Source organism: Podarcis liolepis (genome assembly GCF_965112155.1).
Source record: "Podarcis liolepis genome assembly, chromosome: 2".
NCBI lineage: Eukaryota > Metazoa > Chordata > Lepidosauria > Squamata > Lacertidae > Podarcis > Podarcis liolepis.
The window spans coordinates 106,849,811-106,865,736 of record NC_139555.1 but is presented as its reverse complement, the minus strand read 5'-3'; the positions used below and the strand labels follow the sequence as shown (position 1 = coordinate 106,865,736).

The 15,926-nt window shown below is 50.5% G+C and overlaps 1 protein-coding gene across 3 annotated transcripts; it reads left to right on the top strand.

Annotated features, from left to right (window-relative positions):
- Positions 1–3,349: 3,349 nt before the first annotated feature.
- On the top strand, positions 3,350–14,935 carry LOC310701224 (tigger transposable element-derived protein 1-like). 3 transcript variants are annotated; one of them, XM_083491780.1, is made up of 5 exons: positions 3,350–3,973; positions 4,506–4,579; positions 5,414–5,488; positions 9,748–9,978; positions 11,064–14,935. In XM_083491780.1, exons 2-5 carry the CDS (start codon positions 4,546–4,548, stop codon positions 12,962–12,964), a joined length of 2,241 nt encoding a protein of 746 aa, XP_083347906.1. In that variant the 5' UTR covers positions 3,350–3,973; positions 4,506–4,545; the 3' UTR covers positions 12,965–14,935. The 3 variants fall into 3 exon arrangements, with proteins under 3 accessions (XP_083347906.1, XP_083347908.1, XP_083347907.1); XM_083491782.1 differs by lacking the exons at positions 9,748–9,978; positions 11,064–14,935 and adding an exon at positions 6,182–7,932 and having other exon boundaries at positions 3,554–3,973; XM_083491781.1 differs by lacking the exons at positions 3,350–3,973; positions 4,506–4,579; positions 5,414–5,488 and adding an exon at positions 7,812–7,954.
- The last annotated feature ends 991 nt before the right edge of the window (positions 14,936–15,926 follow it).

The following is a 15,926-nucleotide window of genomic DNA, read 5'->3' as shown; positions in this document are numbered from 1 at the left end:
GTCACCGCCAGAGAGCAGGGAAGAGGAAAGGAGCCAGGGGGCAAGCGCTGGCAGCTCACCACAGGAGGGAGGGCACGAGTCAGGAGTGGCCACACCTCCATCGGGGAGCGAAGAAACGGTTAAGCGGAAAGTGGAAGGTTGGGCGCGCGCGCCAAGTTCAAATGCAGAGGAAGGTGGCGCAGTAAGCAACCCGGAAAGGGAGCCAGGTCCTAAAGCCCGGCGCAAGGAGACAGGAGGGTCCGGGGGGTCAGCGTCAGAAGAATCCCGGAAGGAAGAGACCCAGGGGGGTAGAGGGACCCAGAGGAGGACAGTCAGGCGGAAAAGGTGGAGCCGGGCTAGGATATTAAGTTGGTGCACACGGGGCGGAGACTCAGACGGAGCCTCGCCGATCTAGCTACTAGACGTAGAGTTGCGCGCAGCAGCGTGAGAATGGAAACTGTAACTCAATAAAGACTTTTACTTAATGATCGCTGGCTAGCGTGATCCTCTGTGAGCTAGGATCTTCAAGCAGCTCTGACAATAATAATAATTTTTATTTATACCTGGCCAGAGCTGGGCTCAGGGCAGCTAACACCAGTAAAATTACAATAAAAACATAATAAAGGTAAAGGTACCCCTGACCGTTAGGTCCAGTCACGGACAACTCTGGGGTTGCGGCACTCATCTCGCTCTATAGGCCGAGGGAGCAGGCGTTTGTCCACAGACAGCTTCCTGATCACGTGGCCAGCATGACTAAGCCGCTTCTGGCGAACCAGAGCAGCGCACGGAAACGCTATTTACCTTCCCACCAGAGCGGTACCTATTTATCTACTTGCACTTTGATGTGCTTTCGAACTGCTAGGTGGGTAGGAGCAGGGACCAAACAACGGGAGCTCACCCCGTTGTGGGGATTAGAACCACGACCTTCTGATCGGCAAGCCCTAGGGTCAGTGGTTTAGACCACAGCGCCACCCACGTCCCGAAAAAAAAAACCACATGGGGGGGGGACAATTTAAAATACAGGTGAAAATGCAATTTAAAATGCAGCCTCATTTTAAAAGTAGCCCATAGATTAAAACCGTAGGAGGAGGGAAAACATAAGGATCAGACTGAGTCCAAACCAAAGGCCGGGTGGAACAGCTCTGTCTTGCAGGCCCTGCGGAAAGATGTCAAGTCCCGCAGTGCCCTAGTCTCTTGTGACAGAGCGTTCCACCAAGTTGGGGTCAGTACTGCAAAGGCCCTGGCCTTAGTTGAGACCAATCTAACCACCTTGCGACTTGGGACCTCCAAAGTGTTGTCATTTGTGGACCTTAAGGTCCTCCGTGGGGCATACCAGGAGAGGCGGTCCCGTAGGTACGTGGGTCCTTAACAAACTACAGTTTCCAAGATTATTTGGGGAGAAGCCCCGACGGTTGAAGCAGTATATTGGCACTTTAAACATGTGGTTCATCATAGCACATGCAACCGAACCCCTCCATTATCACTGAGGCTTTTCTAAAAAATTCATATTGATTGATCCTGAAGTACCTTCTGAGACCTACCAGGAATAAAGGTAAAGGTAAAGGAACACCTGGCAATTCACTCCAGTCATGAACGACTCTGGGGTTGTGGCGCTCATCTTGCTTTAAAGGCTGAGGGAGCTGGCATTTGTCCGCTTCCACAGACAGTTTTTCCGGGTCATGAGGCTCTTATGGTACTAGGGGGTTTCCCCGTGTTGTTGTTGTTTAGTGGTTTAGTCATGTCCGACTCTTCGTGACCCCATGGACCAGAGCACACCAGGCACTCCTGTCTTCCACTGCCTCCGGCACTTTGGTGAAACTCATGCTGGTAGCTTCGAGGACGCTGTCCAGCCATCTCGTCCTCTGTCGTCCCCTTCTCCTTGTGCCCTCCATCTTTCCCAACATCAGGGTCTTTTCCAGGGAGTCTTCTTTTCTCATGAGGTGGCCAAAGTATTGGAGCCTCAGCTTCAGGATCTGTCCTTCCAGTGAGCACTCAGGGCTGATTTCCTTCAGAATGGAGAGGTTTGATCTTCTTGCAGTCCATGGGACTCTCAAGAGTCTCCTCCAGCACCATAATACAAAAGCATCAATTCTTCGAAGGAGCGTCTCCACCCCTATTGTTCTGCCCGGACACTGAGGTCCAGCGCTGAGGGCCTTCTGGCGGTTCCCTCGCTGCGAGAAGCAAAGTTACAGGGAACCAGGCAGAGGGCCTTCTCGGTAGTGGCACCCGCCCTGTGGAACGCCCTCCCACCAGATGTCAAAGAGAAAAATAACTACCAAACTTTTAGAAGACATCTAAAGACAGCCCTGTTTAGGGAAGCTTTTAATGTTTAATAGGTTATTGTATTTTAGGGATGCGGGTGGCGCTGTGGGTAAAAGCCTCAGCGGTTAGGACTTGCCGATCGAAAGGTCGGCGGTTCGAATCCCCGCGGCGGGGTGTGCTCCTGTCGCTCGGTCCCAGCGCCTGCCAACCTAGCAGTTCGAAAGCACCCCCGGGTGCAAGTAGATAAATAGGGACCGCTTACTAGCGGGAATGTAAACAGCGTTCCGTGTGCTGCGCTGGCTCGCCAGATGCAGCTTGTCACACTGGCCACGTGACCCGGAAGTGTCTGCGGACAGCGCTGGCTCCCGGCCTCTAGAGTGAGATGAGCGCACAACCCTAGAGTCGGACACGACTGGCCCGTACGGGCAGGGGTACCTTTACCTTTATTTTAGTGTTTTGTTGGAAGCCGCCCAGAGTGGGTGGGGGGACCCAGCCAGAATCATAGAATCATAGAATCATAGAGTTGGAAGAGACCACAAGGGCCATCGAGTCCAACCCCCTGCCAAGCAGGAAACACCATCAGAGCACTCCTGACATATGGTTGTCAAGCCTCTGCTTAAAGACCTCCAAAGTAGGAGACTCCACCACACTCCTTGGCAGCAAATTCCACTGTCGAACAGCTCTTACTGTCAGGAAGTTCTTCCTAATGTTTAGGTGGAATCTTCTTTCTTGTAGTTTGGATCCATTGCTCCGTGTCCGCTTCTCTGGAGCAGCAGAAAACAACCTTTCTCCCTCCTCTATGTGACATCCTTTTATATATTTGAACATGGCTATCATATCACCCCTTAACCTCCTCTTCTCCAGGCTAAACATGCCCAGCTCCCTTAGCCGTTCCTCATAAGGCATCGTTTCCAGGCCTTTGACCATTTTGGTTGCCCTCCTCTGGACACGTTCCAGTTTGTCAGTGTCCTTCTTGAACTGTGGTGCCCAGAACTGGACACAGTACTCCAGGTGAGGTCTGACCAGAGCAGAATACAGTGGCACTATTACTTCCCTTGATCTAGATGCTATACTCCTATTGATGAGGCCCAGAATTGCCAGATGGGCGGGGCATAAATAATAAACGATGATGATTATTATTAGGCGATCAGCCTTCTTTATGGTCCAGCTCTCACTTCCATACATCACTAGGGTTGCCCCGTACAGGGTCCTGAATCCTGATCCTTTCTGAGGATCCAGCAGAGGGCTCCGGCTGCTGCTTCTCAGCCATGGAGGCTGCTGTCTTCTCCCCTCTTTTCCGCCGGCTGCATCCGGGGTTGAGCTTCCTGGGTCAGCAAGCGGCAGCTGCTGCATCCATAGTGACCTGGGCGTCCGTGAGGCCTCCCCACCCCGCCCCCTGCACGCTGCAGCGGAAGCTGCCTCCACGGCCCACTTTGCAACCCGATCCGAGGAGTGGGAGGCTAGATCGGGCCGCAAACGCCGCCACTACTCCGTTCCCGGAGAGGTGGAGGAAGAGCAGGCAGCCCCGGGCTCTTTTCACTATTAATTCCAGAGCAGCAACTGGAAACTGCAGGGCATTGCAAAGCAAGGCTGAGCCCGAGAAAGGAACGAGCAAGCAAGCAAGCAAGCAAGCCACGCTTGCAATCTCTCCGGAGAGAGGCTCGGAAAGGGCGGGAGCAGAATCGGCAAGGATGGAGCCGGGCTGCAGTCTCTCCCCGCACTTCATCTGAGAGTAAGTCCCCTATAATTCAATGGCGCTTAAAGGTTGGAAGAGGGCCAGGCCTCTGTCTGAAGTCATAGACATAGGAGCCAGTTCCTAGGGGCCATGAGTCTTGCTGGGTCCCTGTCTCTCTCGGCCTAGCCCACTCCACAGGGCTGTTGTTGTGAGACCAAACGGGGAAGGAAGAGAACCACATAATAATAATAATATTTTATTTATACCCCGCCCTCCCCAGCCGAAGCCGGGCTCAGAGCAGCTAACAACAATAAAACACATAGGCTGCCGGGAGCTCGTTGGAGGAGAGGCGGGATATGAATGCCAATAATGATATACAAGAAATAAACAAATTGCACCAAATGTTGGGATTTGAGTCTTGGGGTTCTGACAAGTCATGCACCGACCAGCCCCTCTGCCCCTTGGTCTCTCATCCTACAAAGACCGCCTCTCCCCCAAGCCCTAGGCCTAGAGGAACCTGATTAACTCCTCTGCATTCCTCAGTCCTACCACCTGTTTAAGTGCGGAGGACGGTTGTCTGTCGTTTCAGGGGTTTCCCACATCTGCTGAAGCGCCTGGTGACCAAAATCATGCAGGAGAACTACGACAACGTCATCTCACTGGGTAAGAAGCCATTTCCATGCTTTTTTTTTTTGTTAGATATCAAGATGCTGACATACTGTCTACACCATCTTACCCCAACCTAGTGTCTCCCATCTTTCTCTGATGCTGTGGACTATAAGTCCCATCAGTCCCAAACACTTGGCTTGCTGACTGGGACTGATGGGAACTATAGTCCAAAATATCTGGAAGAAACCAGATTGTGGAAGGATGGTCATCTATCAGATGCTTTAGCTGAGATTCCTGCATTTCAAGAGTATATGATTCTATGAAATATGCCAAATATAGCCATATTTCATTGAGACTTGCCACCCCTGTGCTTGGCCTATTGTATAAGTAACAAACGGTTGCCAAATGGAGGCAAAATGCATAGGTTTTGCTGCACCTTGATACGTCCTTAATTTATAATACTTTGTAAGTCAGTTTCTCGGAGATGAGAATAAACATTACTTGACCGAACCATCTATCTAAAGGAGCATCCAAAGTCTCTATCCTCTGTTTTGGCTAGAAGTTCATTCTACTGCTTCTAGCAGAAGCTCTTCCCTACATCGGGCTATGGGACCCACTTAACTAGGCACGCCAGGGCTTGGACCCAGGAACGTCTGCATGCATAGGGTTGCCATATTGCAGAAAGTAAAAACCAGGACTCCCTGAAAGTTGTTGAGCCTAAGGCATATGGCAGCCCTATGCATGCATAGCTTGTGCTCCACACACTAGGCCATATGGCCACTCTCTCCAAAGGACTTAGCCCTGGACTGACCCCTTCATGCGCTGCTCTAATCTTGGGAGCATCTCTCCACTTCCTCTGACTTGCCCCTTCTCTTTCTGTCTCCACAGCGGAGGAGATCGCCATCAGTTGGCCCCGGATCACGGCTTTCGCTGAGTCCCACAGGAGGAGAGGACTTGTGCCTGGTAAGTTGGCATGGAGGAAGGCATTTGGCGGTACCCACCCACCCACCCACTAGGGCTGCGCGATACCTGCTTTTCAGCATTGCAAAAAAAAAATCACCAGCAAAACACCGCAATATAGATCACGAAGTCTGAAATAAGGATGGAGCTATGTGGAGGAATTGGCTGGCTTCACGTGTCTTTTTTCCCTGCGTTGCGATTTTTGCATAGCACGCACACATGCAAACAAGTACCATGATGCGCAATATATTGCCAGGTCAAAATTATGAAGCCAATCTCACGATACCGGCTTCAAACTTGCCTTTGGCGATATGTCGCCCAGCCGTAACACACATCATGTACTGCAAGAGTGCCCCTCTGGAAGGGAACACAGTCAAACCTTGGTTTTCGAATGTCTCGGCTGCCGAACAATTCGGTTTTCGGACGTCGAAAACCTGGAAGTAAATGCTTTGGTTTTCGAACGCGCTTCGGAAATCGAACGTGCCACGCGGTCTCCGCTGCGTGTCGGCTGTTGCGTCCTGAGCAACCGCGGAAAATGGAGATGATATTTGGCGCTATGTAGTTGGCTTATTATTATTTGGCTTATGATTTGGCTTATTTTATTTTATGCTTATTTGGTGTGAGAAAACCGAGGTACCACAGTATTTGGCTTATTTTATTTTTATTTTATTTTATGCTTATTTGGTGTGGTGTGAGAAATGGAAAGAAGCTGCGAAGAAGCCAAGAGAACCATTGACAGAACAACAACAGCGGTGGAGAAGGAAAACATTTCCAAACACGCAAGTGGTGTCCCCGTATGTCGTCCGACAACACAGTTTGGTATGGCCGAATCTACAATTGCTGGCATCTTAAAAAATAAAGGAGCCGTTGGAGGAGCCGATGTCGCAAGAGGCGTTGAAACACTCGCAAGACAAAGAACACAGACAATTGAAGAAGTGGAAAAATGGCTTACCATATGGATAAATGAAAAACTGTTGGCCGGTGACCACATTTCTGAGAACATAATTTGTGAAAAAGCTTTACAGTTGCATGCCGACCTCACCCAAAACACCCCTGGGACAAGTGCTGAGAGTTGTATTTTCAAGGCAAGTAGAGGGTGGCTTGATAATTTTAAGAGGAGGAGTGGCATTCACAGCGTGGTGAGACACGGCAAAGCTGCCGACAAAGGAAATGCCGACCGATTTGTTTTGGAATTTAAAGATTACGTTAAGGCCGAGGGTTTCCTTCCGCAGCAAGTTTTCAATTGCGATGAGACAGGCCTCTTTTGGAAAAGATTGCCAAAGAGGACCTACATAAGAAAGGAGGAGGAATTATGGCCAGGGCACAAGCCCATGAAAGACAGACTTTCCCTTTTATTTTGTGCGAACGCAAGTGGAGATTTTAAGTTGAAGCCGTTGCTGGTCTACCATTCTGTGAACCCCAGGGTATTTAAGAAAAACAACGTCATGAGAAGCAAATTGCATGTGATGTGGAGGGCGAACAGCAAAGCTTGGGTAACCAGGCAGTTTTTTATCGAGTGGGTTCATGAAGTGTTTGGGCCAAGTGTGAAAAAATACCTCCGAGACAAACATCTTCCCATGAAGTGCCTGCTTGTTGTGGATAACGCTCCAGCTCACCCTCCAAGCTTGGAAGGCGAGTTGGTGGAAGAGTTCAGCTTCATCAGTGTCAAGTTTTTGCCCCCCAACACGACTTCCCTCATCCAGCCCATGGACCAGCAGGTCATATCTAATTTTAAGAAGCTTTACAACCGAGCCCTGTTCCAAAGGTGCTTTGAGGTGACCTCCGACACAGGCCTGACCCTCAGGGAGTTCTGGAAGAACCATTTCAGTATCTTACATGGCTTACATCTCATAGACAAAGCATGGAGGGACGTGTCTCAAAGAACACTGAAGTCAGCCTGGAAGAAATTGTGGCCAGAAGCTGCCCCGGACCGCGTACCTGAGGACGTTGAAGAGGATGCTCTTATTGTTGAGGATATTGTGTCTCTGGGGAAGTCCATGGGCTTGGAAGTGAGTCGGGATGATGTGGAGGAGTTAGTGGAGGAGCACAAGACGGAACTCACCGCAGAAGAACTTCGAAACGTACTGATGGAGCAACAACAAGCGGCAGCTGAGGAATTGTTTTTGCAGGAGGAGGAGAGAAGAGAAAGTGTTCCTACAGCACTGATCGAAGACATGTGTGCAAAATGGGCTGATCTGCAAGTTTTTGTTGAAAAATATCACCCCGATAAAGCCGCTGTGAGTCACGCCACGAGCACTTTCAATGATCATGCGATGTCTCACTTCAGACAAATTTTGAAACGTCGGGAAGAAGAGCAAATGTCCCTTGTAAAATGGTTAGCGAGGAAAAGATCCAGTGAGGCTGAACCAGGTGTCAGTGGTGTAAAAAAAATCAAGGAAACGCAGGAGAGGAGTAACCCACAGTGATTATCGAAGAAGGACCCCCCCCCCAAAAAACCCATCATTGCAGGTAAGAAAAATTTACATTTATCATCTGCGTTGTGTTTATTTATTATTGGTTTTACAATACAGTTTAATGTGTTTATTGCTTTCATTGTGTATCATTAGATAGTAAAATTCAAGTTAAATTGCTGTATTAGGGGTAATAATAATAATAATAATAATAATAATAATAATAATAATAATTTATTATTTGTACTCCGCCCATCTGGCTGGGTTTCCCCAGCCACTCTGGGCGGCTTCCACAAAGGCCAAAAATAAACTAAGATGTCACACATTAGAAACTTCCCTGAACCCCTTAAGATGTCTTCTGAATGTCAGGTAGTTGTTTATCTCTTTGACATCTGATGGGAGGGCGTTCCACAGGGCAGGCGCCACTACCAAGAAGGCCCTCTGCCTGGTTCCCTGTAGCTTTGCTTGTCGCAATGAGGGAACTGCCAGAAGGCCCTCGGCGCTGGACCTCAGCGTCCGGGCAGAACGATGAGGGTGGAGATTTTAAAGGTCTGGAACGGATTGATTCATTTTGCATTGCTTTCTATGGGAAACTGCGCCTCGGTTTCCGAACCCGAATGGTCTTCCGGAATGGATTACGTTCGAAAATCGAGGTTCCACTGTAATGCAGTAATCTTGGGGAAGCGTTGCAGAACAACCAGTTATAAATCTAATACTTAAATCAATAAATAACCAGGATGACGTTTGCACAGTCCAGCATGAACCCACCACTTATATGCTATTATTGTGTCAGTGTTATATTGCAGAATGCAGAAGAAAATGACCTGTCTTGAAAGCCCTTTTGTTTTGCTAATCCACCTGCACACCAGACTCTTTTTTTAAGCATCTGTGCCCTTGCTTTTGAGCTGCTTTCACCTGCTTTATCTGTCTCTGTTTCTATTGTGTTTACTATTTTATTCTGCTATTTTTTTAAAAGAACAAAAAAACCCAACCACTATATATATATTATTTTATTCTGCTATTTTTTAAAAATAAAAAAACCACTATATATATATATATATATATATATATGCTTTCGTAGATTTTCACGGGTACAGGAATGCAGGTTTTGGTGTCTTCGGGTGTCTTCCCGTGTAAGAGTTGGGGTGTCTAGGCGACGTCGCCTAGACACCCCAACTCTTACACGGGAAGACACCCGAAGACACCAAAACCTGCATATATATATATATATATATATATATATATATATATAAATATATATAAATCAGCAGCGCTGATCCTAAAACAGAAGGGTGGATTTTATTCGATTCTTAAATAAATAAGAAAAGAAAATTCAGGTCTGTTCACATTGGCATGGGAGCTGTACCAGTTTAATACAGTGGTACCTCGGGTTACAGACGCTTCAGGTTACAGACGCCGCTAACCCAGAAATAGTACCTCGGGTTAAGAACTTTGCTTCAGGATGAGAACAGAAATCGTGCAGCTGCAGTGGGAGGCCCCGCTAAAGCGGTACCTCAGGTTAAGAACAGTTTCAGGTTAAGAACAAATTAAGTTCTTAACCCGAGGTACCACTGTATTATGGCAAGAAGGAGCGAGAACTCCCCATTATTCTGTTGGTCTTGCTCCAGGCTGACACCGGGGACAGTTTTGCCTATTTTTAAGTCAGCGTCTGTAACTGTGCTTTTTAAAAGTGGCTTGGCGCACAGACGTTAACCATTGTTCACCTCCATGCTGTAAAAAGCTCCTTTCCTGTATATCAACCCGCCATTAAGACATGGTCCTGTTTGGTTGGCAGCCCTGACTGGGCACTCCAGTCTGATCAGCGTCCCATTTTGTCCCCCCGTGGTGCAGACGTGGAGCCCGATCAGGGCCAAGCAGAACAGACCCCGATGCACGATTCAACGGCAGCTGGCCCCAGCGAAAGTGGGATGAATGCCGACCTCCGCCGGCAGCTGGGCCTCATTCTGCAGACAGCTGGCAGGAACCAGGTGGAGAAGATGTTGCGGGAGCTGGTGAAGGAGCAGAGCCAGGAAGGGAAGCGGAAAGCCCGGAAGAAGGCGCCAAAAAGCCCCAAGGATGAAGGTGGGCGCGGCTCGTGGCACGAGCTGCAGTGCCGGTAAAACAGGGTGTGTGTGAAACTCCTAAGAAATAAGAACAAAACTCAGCTCAGCGAGGCTGCTAGGCTTTGGCAGGGCCAGCTTGGGCTTCCTGCCTTCCCCCTGAACCTGTTTGATAGATTGATTATTCTTTATTGAACTTACCAGGCACCCAAAGGGTCTCCAAGCGACTTCTGTTTAATCATCTTTTATGTATGGCATTTACATAAATGATTCCGCCTCTCAGTTCAAGCTCCACAACAGGTAGGCTAGGCCAAGAGACAATGACTGGCCCAAAGTCACGCAATGAGCTTAATGGCCGAGTGGGGATTTGAACCCTGATCTCCTAGGTCTTAGTCTGAGACCTAAATCACTACACCACACTGGCTTCCTTACCTTCTCCTCCTACCCCACTGTCCCCCAGGATCAGATGAGGGGTGAAGTGTGAGGAGCAGAAGCAGGCTCCGTGCAGGCGTAGTCTTCGCCTGCTTGCATGCAGCTCGGATAGGGAGTCTGGCTCGTCCAGATTGGATTGTTCCTGGTAAATTTCCCCTTTAGTTCCCTCTTAAAAACAAGAATGACACGACAGTCTTCTTTAAAAAGTAATGGTCAAGTTTACTTACATTCAGTTCACAGTATGGTCCTGAAGGCAGGCTTTAGCTTGTAGTTACAGGTACAGTTGTAGAGAAAAAGAAGTCTGAGCTAGGCCTCAGACTTTCTACTTTGTGGCTTCCATCCTCTGTAAGAATGAGCCATATGCTGCTGGTTAAGAGCCAGCGGAAGAGCAGCAAAAGAGCCAAAGGGCCAAAAGAGAAGGTCAAAAGAGGAAGATGGCTGCATGACTAGTCCGTTTATAGGGTCTGCTAGGGTCACGCCCATCTACCTGGTCACACATGGGGAGGATGCTCCAGACCAGGTGTGACAGGAAGTCCTCCCTGTCTGGAGCAACATTCCCCTGCGTATCCACTCTAGGAAACAGGAAATGTTGCATTTGACTGCTACAGTGAAGATACATCCCACACTGACAGCTCCTTGACAACTTGTCTCTTTCTCCCCCCAACGAAATGACAGCCGCTGAGGAGAATGAAGAGGAGCCACTTCAGGGGGAAATCAACCTGGAGAAGGCAGAGCCGCCGGGTTCCCCGTCAACGGGGAGATCCAACAGCCCAGACGAGGTGGAAGAAGCCAGTGGTGGTCGGTGCCAGCCGGACCTGGAGGAGGGGCAGCTGCCGCGAGTTCCAGCAATCTGTCCGCCGGAGGCCAAGGCTCCCAAAAAGCTCCAAGACCGGCAGGAAAGGCCGGGAGTGTGCGTGGAGTGCGGGAAGAGCAACGCAAGCGGCAGTGGGCGAGGCTACAGCACCCCAACCCCGGAGAGGCCGCACCAATGCGCCGAGTGCGGGCGCTGTTTCCGTCAGCGCTCCATCCTGGCCAAGCACCAGAAGATCCACTCGGGCGAGAAGCCCTACCCGTGCACGGCTTGCGGCAAGCGCTTCAACCGCAGCTCCAACCTGGCGCAGCACCGCCGGGTGCACACGGGCGAGCGCCCCTTCCCCTGCGCCGCCTGCGGCAAGGCCTTCACCCAGAAGTCCGACCTGGAGCGCCACCAGCGTGTGCACACGGGAGAGCGCCCCTACGCCTGCCGCGACTGTGGCAAGCGCTTCTCCGTCAGCTCCCACCTCGACCGCCACCGCCGCACCCACCGCCACGGCCTCCGGGAGGAGGAGCCCCCCGCGGCTGCTGCCCCGGCCGCCCACCGCTGCCCTGATTGCGGGAAATGTTTTGGGCAGCGCTCGGCGCTCTCCAAGCACCGTAAGACTCACTCCGGGGAGCGCCCCTACCAGTGCGGCGCCTGCGGCAAGCGCTTCAGCCGCAGCTCCAACCTGGCGCAGCACCAGCGCATCCACACGGGCGAGCGCCCTTTCCCCTGCGGCGACTGCAGCAAGTGCTTCATCCAGCGCTCCGACTTGGAGCGGCACCAGCGGGTGCACACGGGCGAGCGCCCTTACACCTGCGCGCAGTGCGGGCGCGGCTTCTCCGTCAGCTCCCATCTCGACCGGCACCAGAGGGTCCACCAAGCCCAGGCGGCCGCCGCGGCCGCCCACCGCTGCCCCGAACACATCAAGGGGTTCCTTCTTGGGGCGGGCAGCAAAGCGGGTTTAAAACACCCTCTGTGCGGCAGCGCCAAGGGACGCTTCACGCGCAGCAGCCACTGCCTGGACTGCGGGAAGAGCCTGGGCAAAATGCCGCCGCTGTCGCTGCAACCGCCGGCGGAGAAGCCCTTCAAGTGCGAGGATTGCGGGAAAGCTTTTGCCCAGCGCTCGGCGCTAGTGAAGCACCAGCGCATCCACACTGGGGAGAAGCCGTTCTCCTGCGCCGACTGCGGCAAGGCCTTCATCCAGAGGTCGGACTTGACCATCCACCGGCGGATGCACACGGGCGAGAAGCCGTACCGCTGCGACGCCTGCGGCAAGTGCTTCAGCGTCAGCTCCAACCTGCTGACGCACCAGCGCACCCATTTGGGCGAGAAGCCCTACGCCTGCGGGGAGTGCGGCAAGGCCTTTATCCAGCGCTCCGAGCTCACCATCCACCAGCGCACCCACACCGGGGAGAAGCCCTACAAGTGCGGCGTCTGCGGCAAGTGCTTCAGCCGCAGCTCCCACCTCAACCGGCACCAGCGCACCCACAGCAACGGCAAGGCCTCGGCCGGCAGTGCCGGGACGGCCCACACCACGCTGCTGGCCGCCAGCGCTGCCAAACCTGCCGCTCCCCAGCCCGCCTCGGCCTTCTCAGCCTCCTTCGCTTCACCTGGGCCCCTGCCTTCCCTTCCTTCCTTCCCCTCTTCTATCTCGTCCCTCCCGATCCCTTCTTTGGACCTGCCCTGGTCTCTGTCCTTTCCCTCTCGAGGCTTTTCCCACTCGTCCTTCTCTTCCCCTTCCCCCGGCGGGGCCCAGGCTTCATCCCTGATCAACTAAATCCTGCCCGTGCTACAGCTGCACACAAACCATATGTGGAAAGCTTCCCCTCAAAGAATCCTGAGAACTAGTTTGTCAAGAGTGCTGGGAACTGTAGCTCTCTCCCTGTGTGCAAACGACAATTCTAGGATTTTTCGCGGAGGGGTGTGTGCGCGTCAGATGTGTGGTATGTCTCCATTTCCTGCCTGGTGCTCTCCTTTTCCATCCAATGGCCGCCTCTCATTCATCCCAGCTCTGTTCTCATTCTGCTTCCCTGGTTAAACCAGCGCCACCTCATGCCCTGTTACAATTGCTTTGGCTTGAACCTGGATCATCAGCTCACCTGGTGAGCATCCCTCATCACAGGCAAGTTTCTTCCCCTTGGCGGTTACATTGCCTGCGATGAATGATGCCACTGAAGGGAGCCAGTGACGAGTGAGGCTGCACTGTGAGAAGGAAGTTTCCCCTCTGAACCTGAGTGTCTTAAGTTGCACGGTCTGCAAGCAGCCTTGGGCTTGACGTCAGGGTCTTTTTAATAGGAGGGACCATTCAGAACTTCAGACCCACCACCCTCCTGCACGAACACTGCACTGTGGACTGAAATGATGGAGGACTGCAAAAGTTGAACCACTGTTTATGTAGTTGGAAAGGACCGAGAGGGTCATCTCATCCAGCCCAATCTTTTTCCCAACGTGAGATTCAAACCCATGACCCTGAGATTAAGAGCCTGCTGCTCTGCCAGCTGAGCTATCCGGTTGTGTTTGGGGCTCCGTGATCATGAAAGCCACTTAGTGAAACGGTGGGCTGTCTCCTGCAGGGGTGGGGGCCTAATAGGAGCTGGAATTCAGTCACATCCGGAGGGTCAAAAGTTAGCCGCCCTTGCCCTGCTGCCCACACACCCTTTCGTCCTGTACTTCTCATTCCTCCTGTTCACGAACAAATGCAGCCTTCTTGGTCATCTTCAGAAGTTTTGGACTACAACTCCCATCAGCGCCAGCCAGCAAAAATATAATGTAGTCCAAAATATCTGGAGGATACCAGATTGGCAAAGGTTGACACAACGTAATGCAGATGAGCTTGCACCATAAGATTCATTCACACAAGGGGTTTTTTTAAGCATGAAAAAGAGGAGGATTGGATTCTTCTGTGATTCTAAACTGCATTTAAAGAACGGGAGGGGTGATACTCATGATTAATCGAGATTGTAGAGAGGTCCCACAATGTAGAAGCAGCATGGAAGGCAGGAGAAGGCTGTGAGTCCAAGGTTTGTTAAAAGGCAGTCAATGTATATTCAGGCTACCTTTTGAAGTCTGGAATAGTGATTCTAAGTAGCTTCAACTTTCATGAAAAAGGTCCCTGTTTGCACCATCCATTTAAATGACTGTTCTACCCTTTTAAACAGCCATGGTTTCCCCAAAAGAACCTGAGAACTGTAATTTGTTGAGAGTCATCAGGAGACCCCTGTTCCTCTCACAGAACTAAGATTTCCAGAGTCCTGGAAAGGACAACTGACTGTTAAGCAACTCTAGGAATCATAGGTCTGAAAGGGGAATAGGGATCTCCTGACAATTCTCAGAAACCTTAACAAACTACAATTCCCATGATTCTATTTTAGGGGGGCGGAGAGAGCCATGATTGTTTAAAGTGGTGTGATACTGCCTTAAATGTATCGTGTAGATGGGGGTCTTAGAAACTGGGATTAAAAATATATATACCTGATTAATCTGGATTAAAAGATTGTCAAACACCTCCCTGGATTAGGGCGCAGCTGTTGGGGGATGGGCTGTATAATGCTGCGTCTACCCTGATGGTTTTATTCTGCAATTTGCAGACTTCTGCCTCTTCCTTTCCCCAATTCTGCTACCTCCAACTCTTCATCTGTCTTCTTCATCCCGCCTGATTCCATGCATATTTACTTGGATACAATCCGCAGTGAGTTCAGTAGGTTTACTTCCATGTAAGGCGAGGTGGGGAATTTGTGACCCTACAGAGGCTGTTTCCTCAGCCCAGATAAGTTTTCATAGGATTGCACCCATTAGCACATATGTATCTCATTCCCTTTGGCCTTTCCACCATCTGCATCTGATGCCTCTTCAGTTTGGCAATATCTACATCAGTGGTTTGGATCGCTTTAGTAGCCATTTTCTGCTCCCCAAGGAAGGTCTCGTTGACACGAGCAGAAAACATGAAGAGAAAACATACAATATAGTCGAGTTCTGAGATTGTACGCTTCAGTTTATGAGAGGGGAATCACAGTTTTTTAAAAAATGCACACCTATCTGAGGGATTTCTTGCTGTTAGAATGCAACAGAAGGAAAGGTGAGTTAGAAACTTTCTCCTTATACCCTAGTTGTTTTTTTGTGTGTGTGTTTTTAGGAAGTGGTACAGCTCACACTTCAGTCTCATTTCCCCACCACATGAGGAGACCAGGCCAAAGCCTAAATTTTCCTGAAAATTTCTCGTAACAAAGTACCCTTGCCAAACTACAATTCCTGCGATGGGGCACCCTGACGGTTCAAAACCACTTTAACACCAGACTGGCTTCGCTTTTATCTTTGTATTTTCTTGCTTTTGGGGGGGCCTTCGTGCTGCTGGGAAAGGCAGACCTCTCACACTGTTATCACCAACTTGGTGCTGTTAATATTATGGTGCATCTGTAGAAAGGAAACACAGAATACGTGCTGCTTGGGGTGGGGGGTGGGACGGGTCTGTAGGGTTTTCATACTGGCGGAGACCAAAAATACAACGTATTGTGTTTGACCGGTTGCTGCTGAAAGGACAGAGGCAGGAAGCAAATTATGTGCCTTGTCTCCAGACATCTCTGCCATCTCCAACCTGGAGAACATTACTGCCGTTGACTTGAAGCTATCTGCATCTGGGGCAAAGAAAAAAAAAAGATGTACATTGCATTAAGAGATCTCCGCTGGGAAAAGTTTCCCCAATTCTATCAAGTTCAAAAGGCTTCACAGCTCATGGTACTCAT

Bases quoted from the DNA above. Each gene is read 5' to 3' on its own strand.
- LOC310701224 (XM_083491780.1), top strand. From the start codon at position 4,546: ATGCAGGAGAACTACGACAACGTCATCTCACTGG. The intron at 4,580-5,413 runs GTAAGAAGCCAT...CTGTCTCCACAG, and splicing joins CGACAACGTCATCTCACTGG to CGGAGGAGATCGCCATCAGT. The intron at 5,489-9,747 runs GTAAGTTGGCAT...CCCGTGGTGCAG, and splicing joins GAGGAGAGGACTTGTGCCTG to ACGTGGAGCCCGATCAGGGC.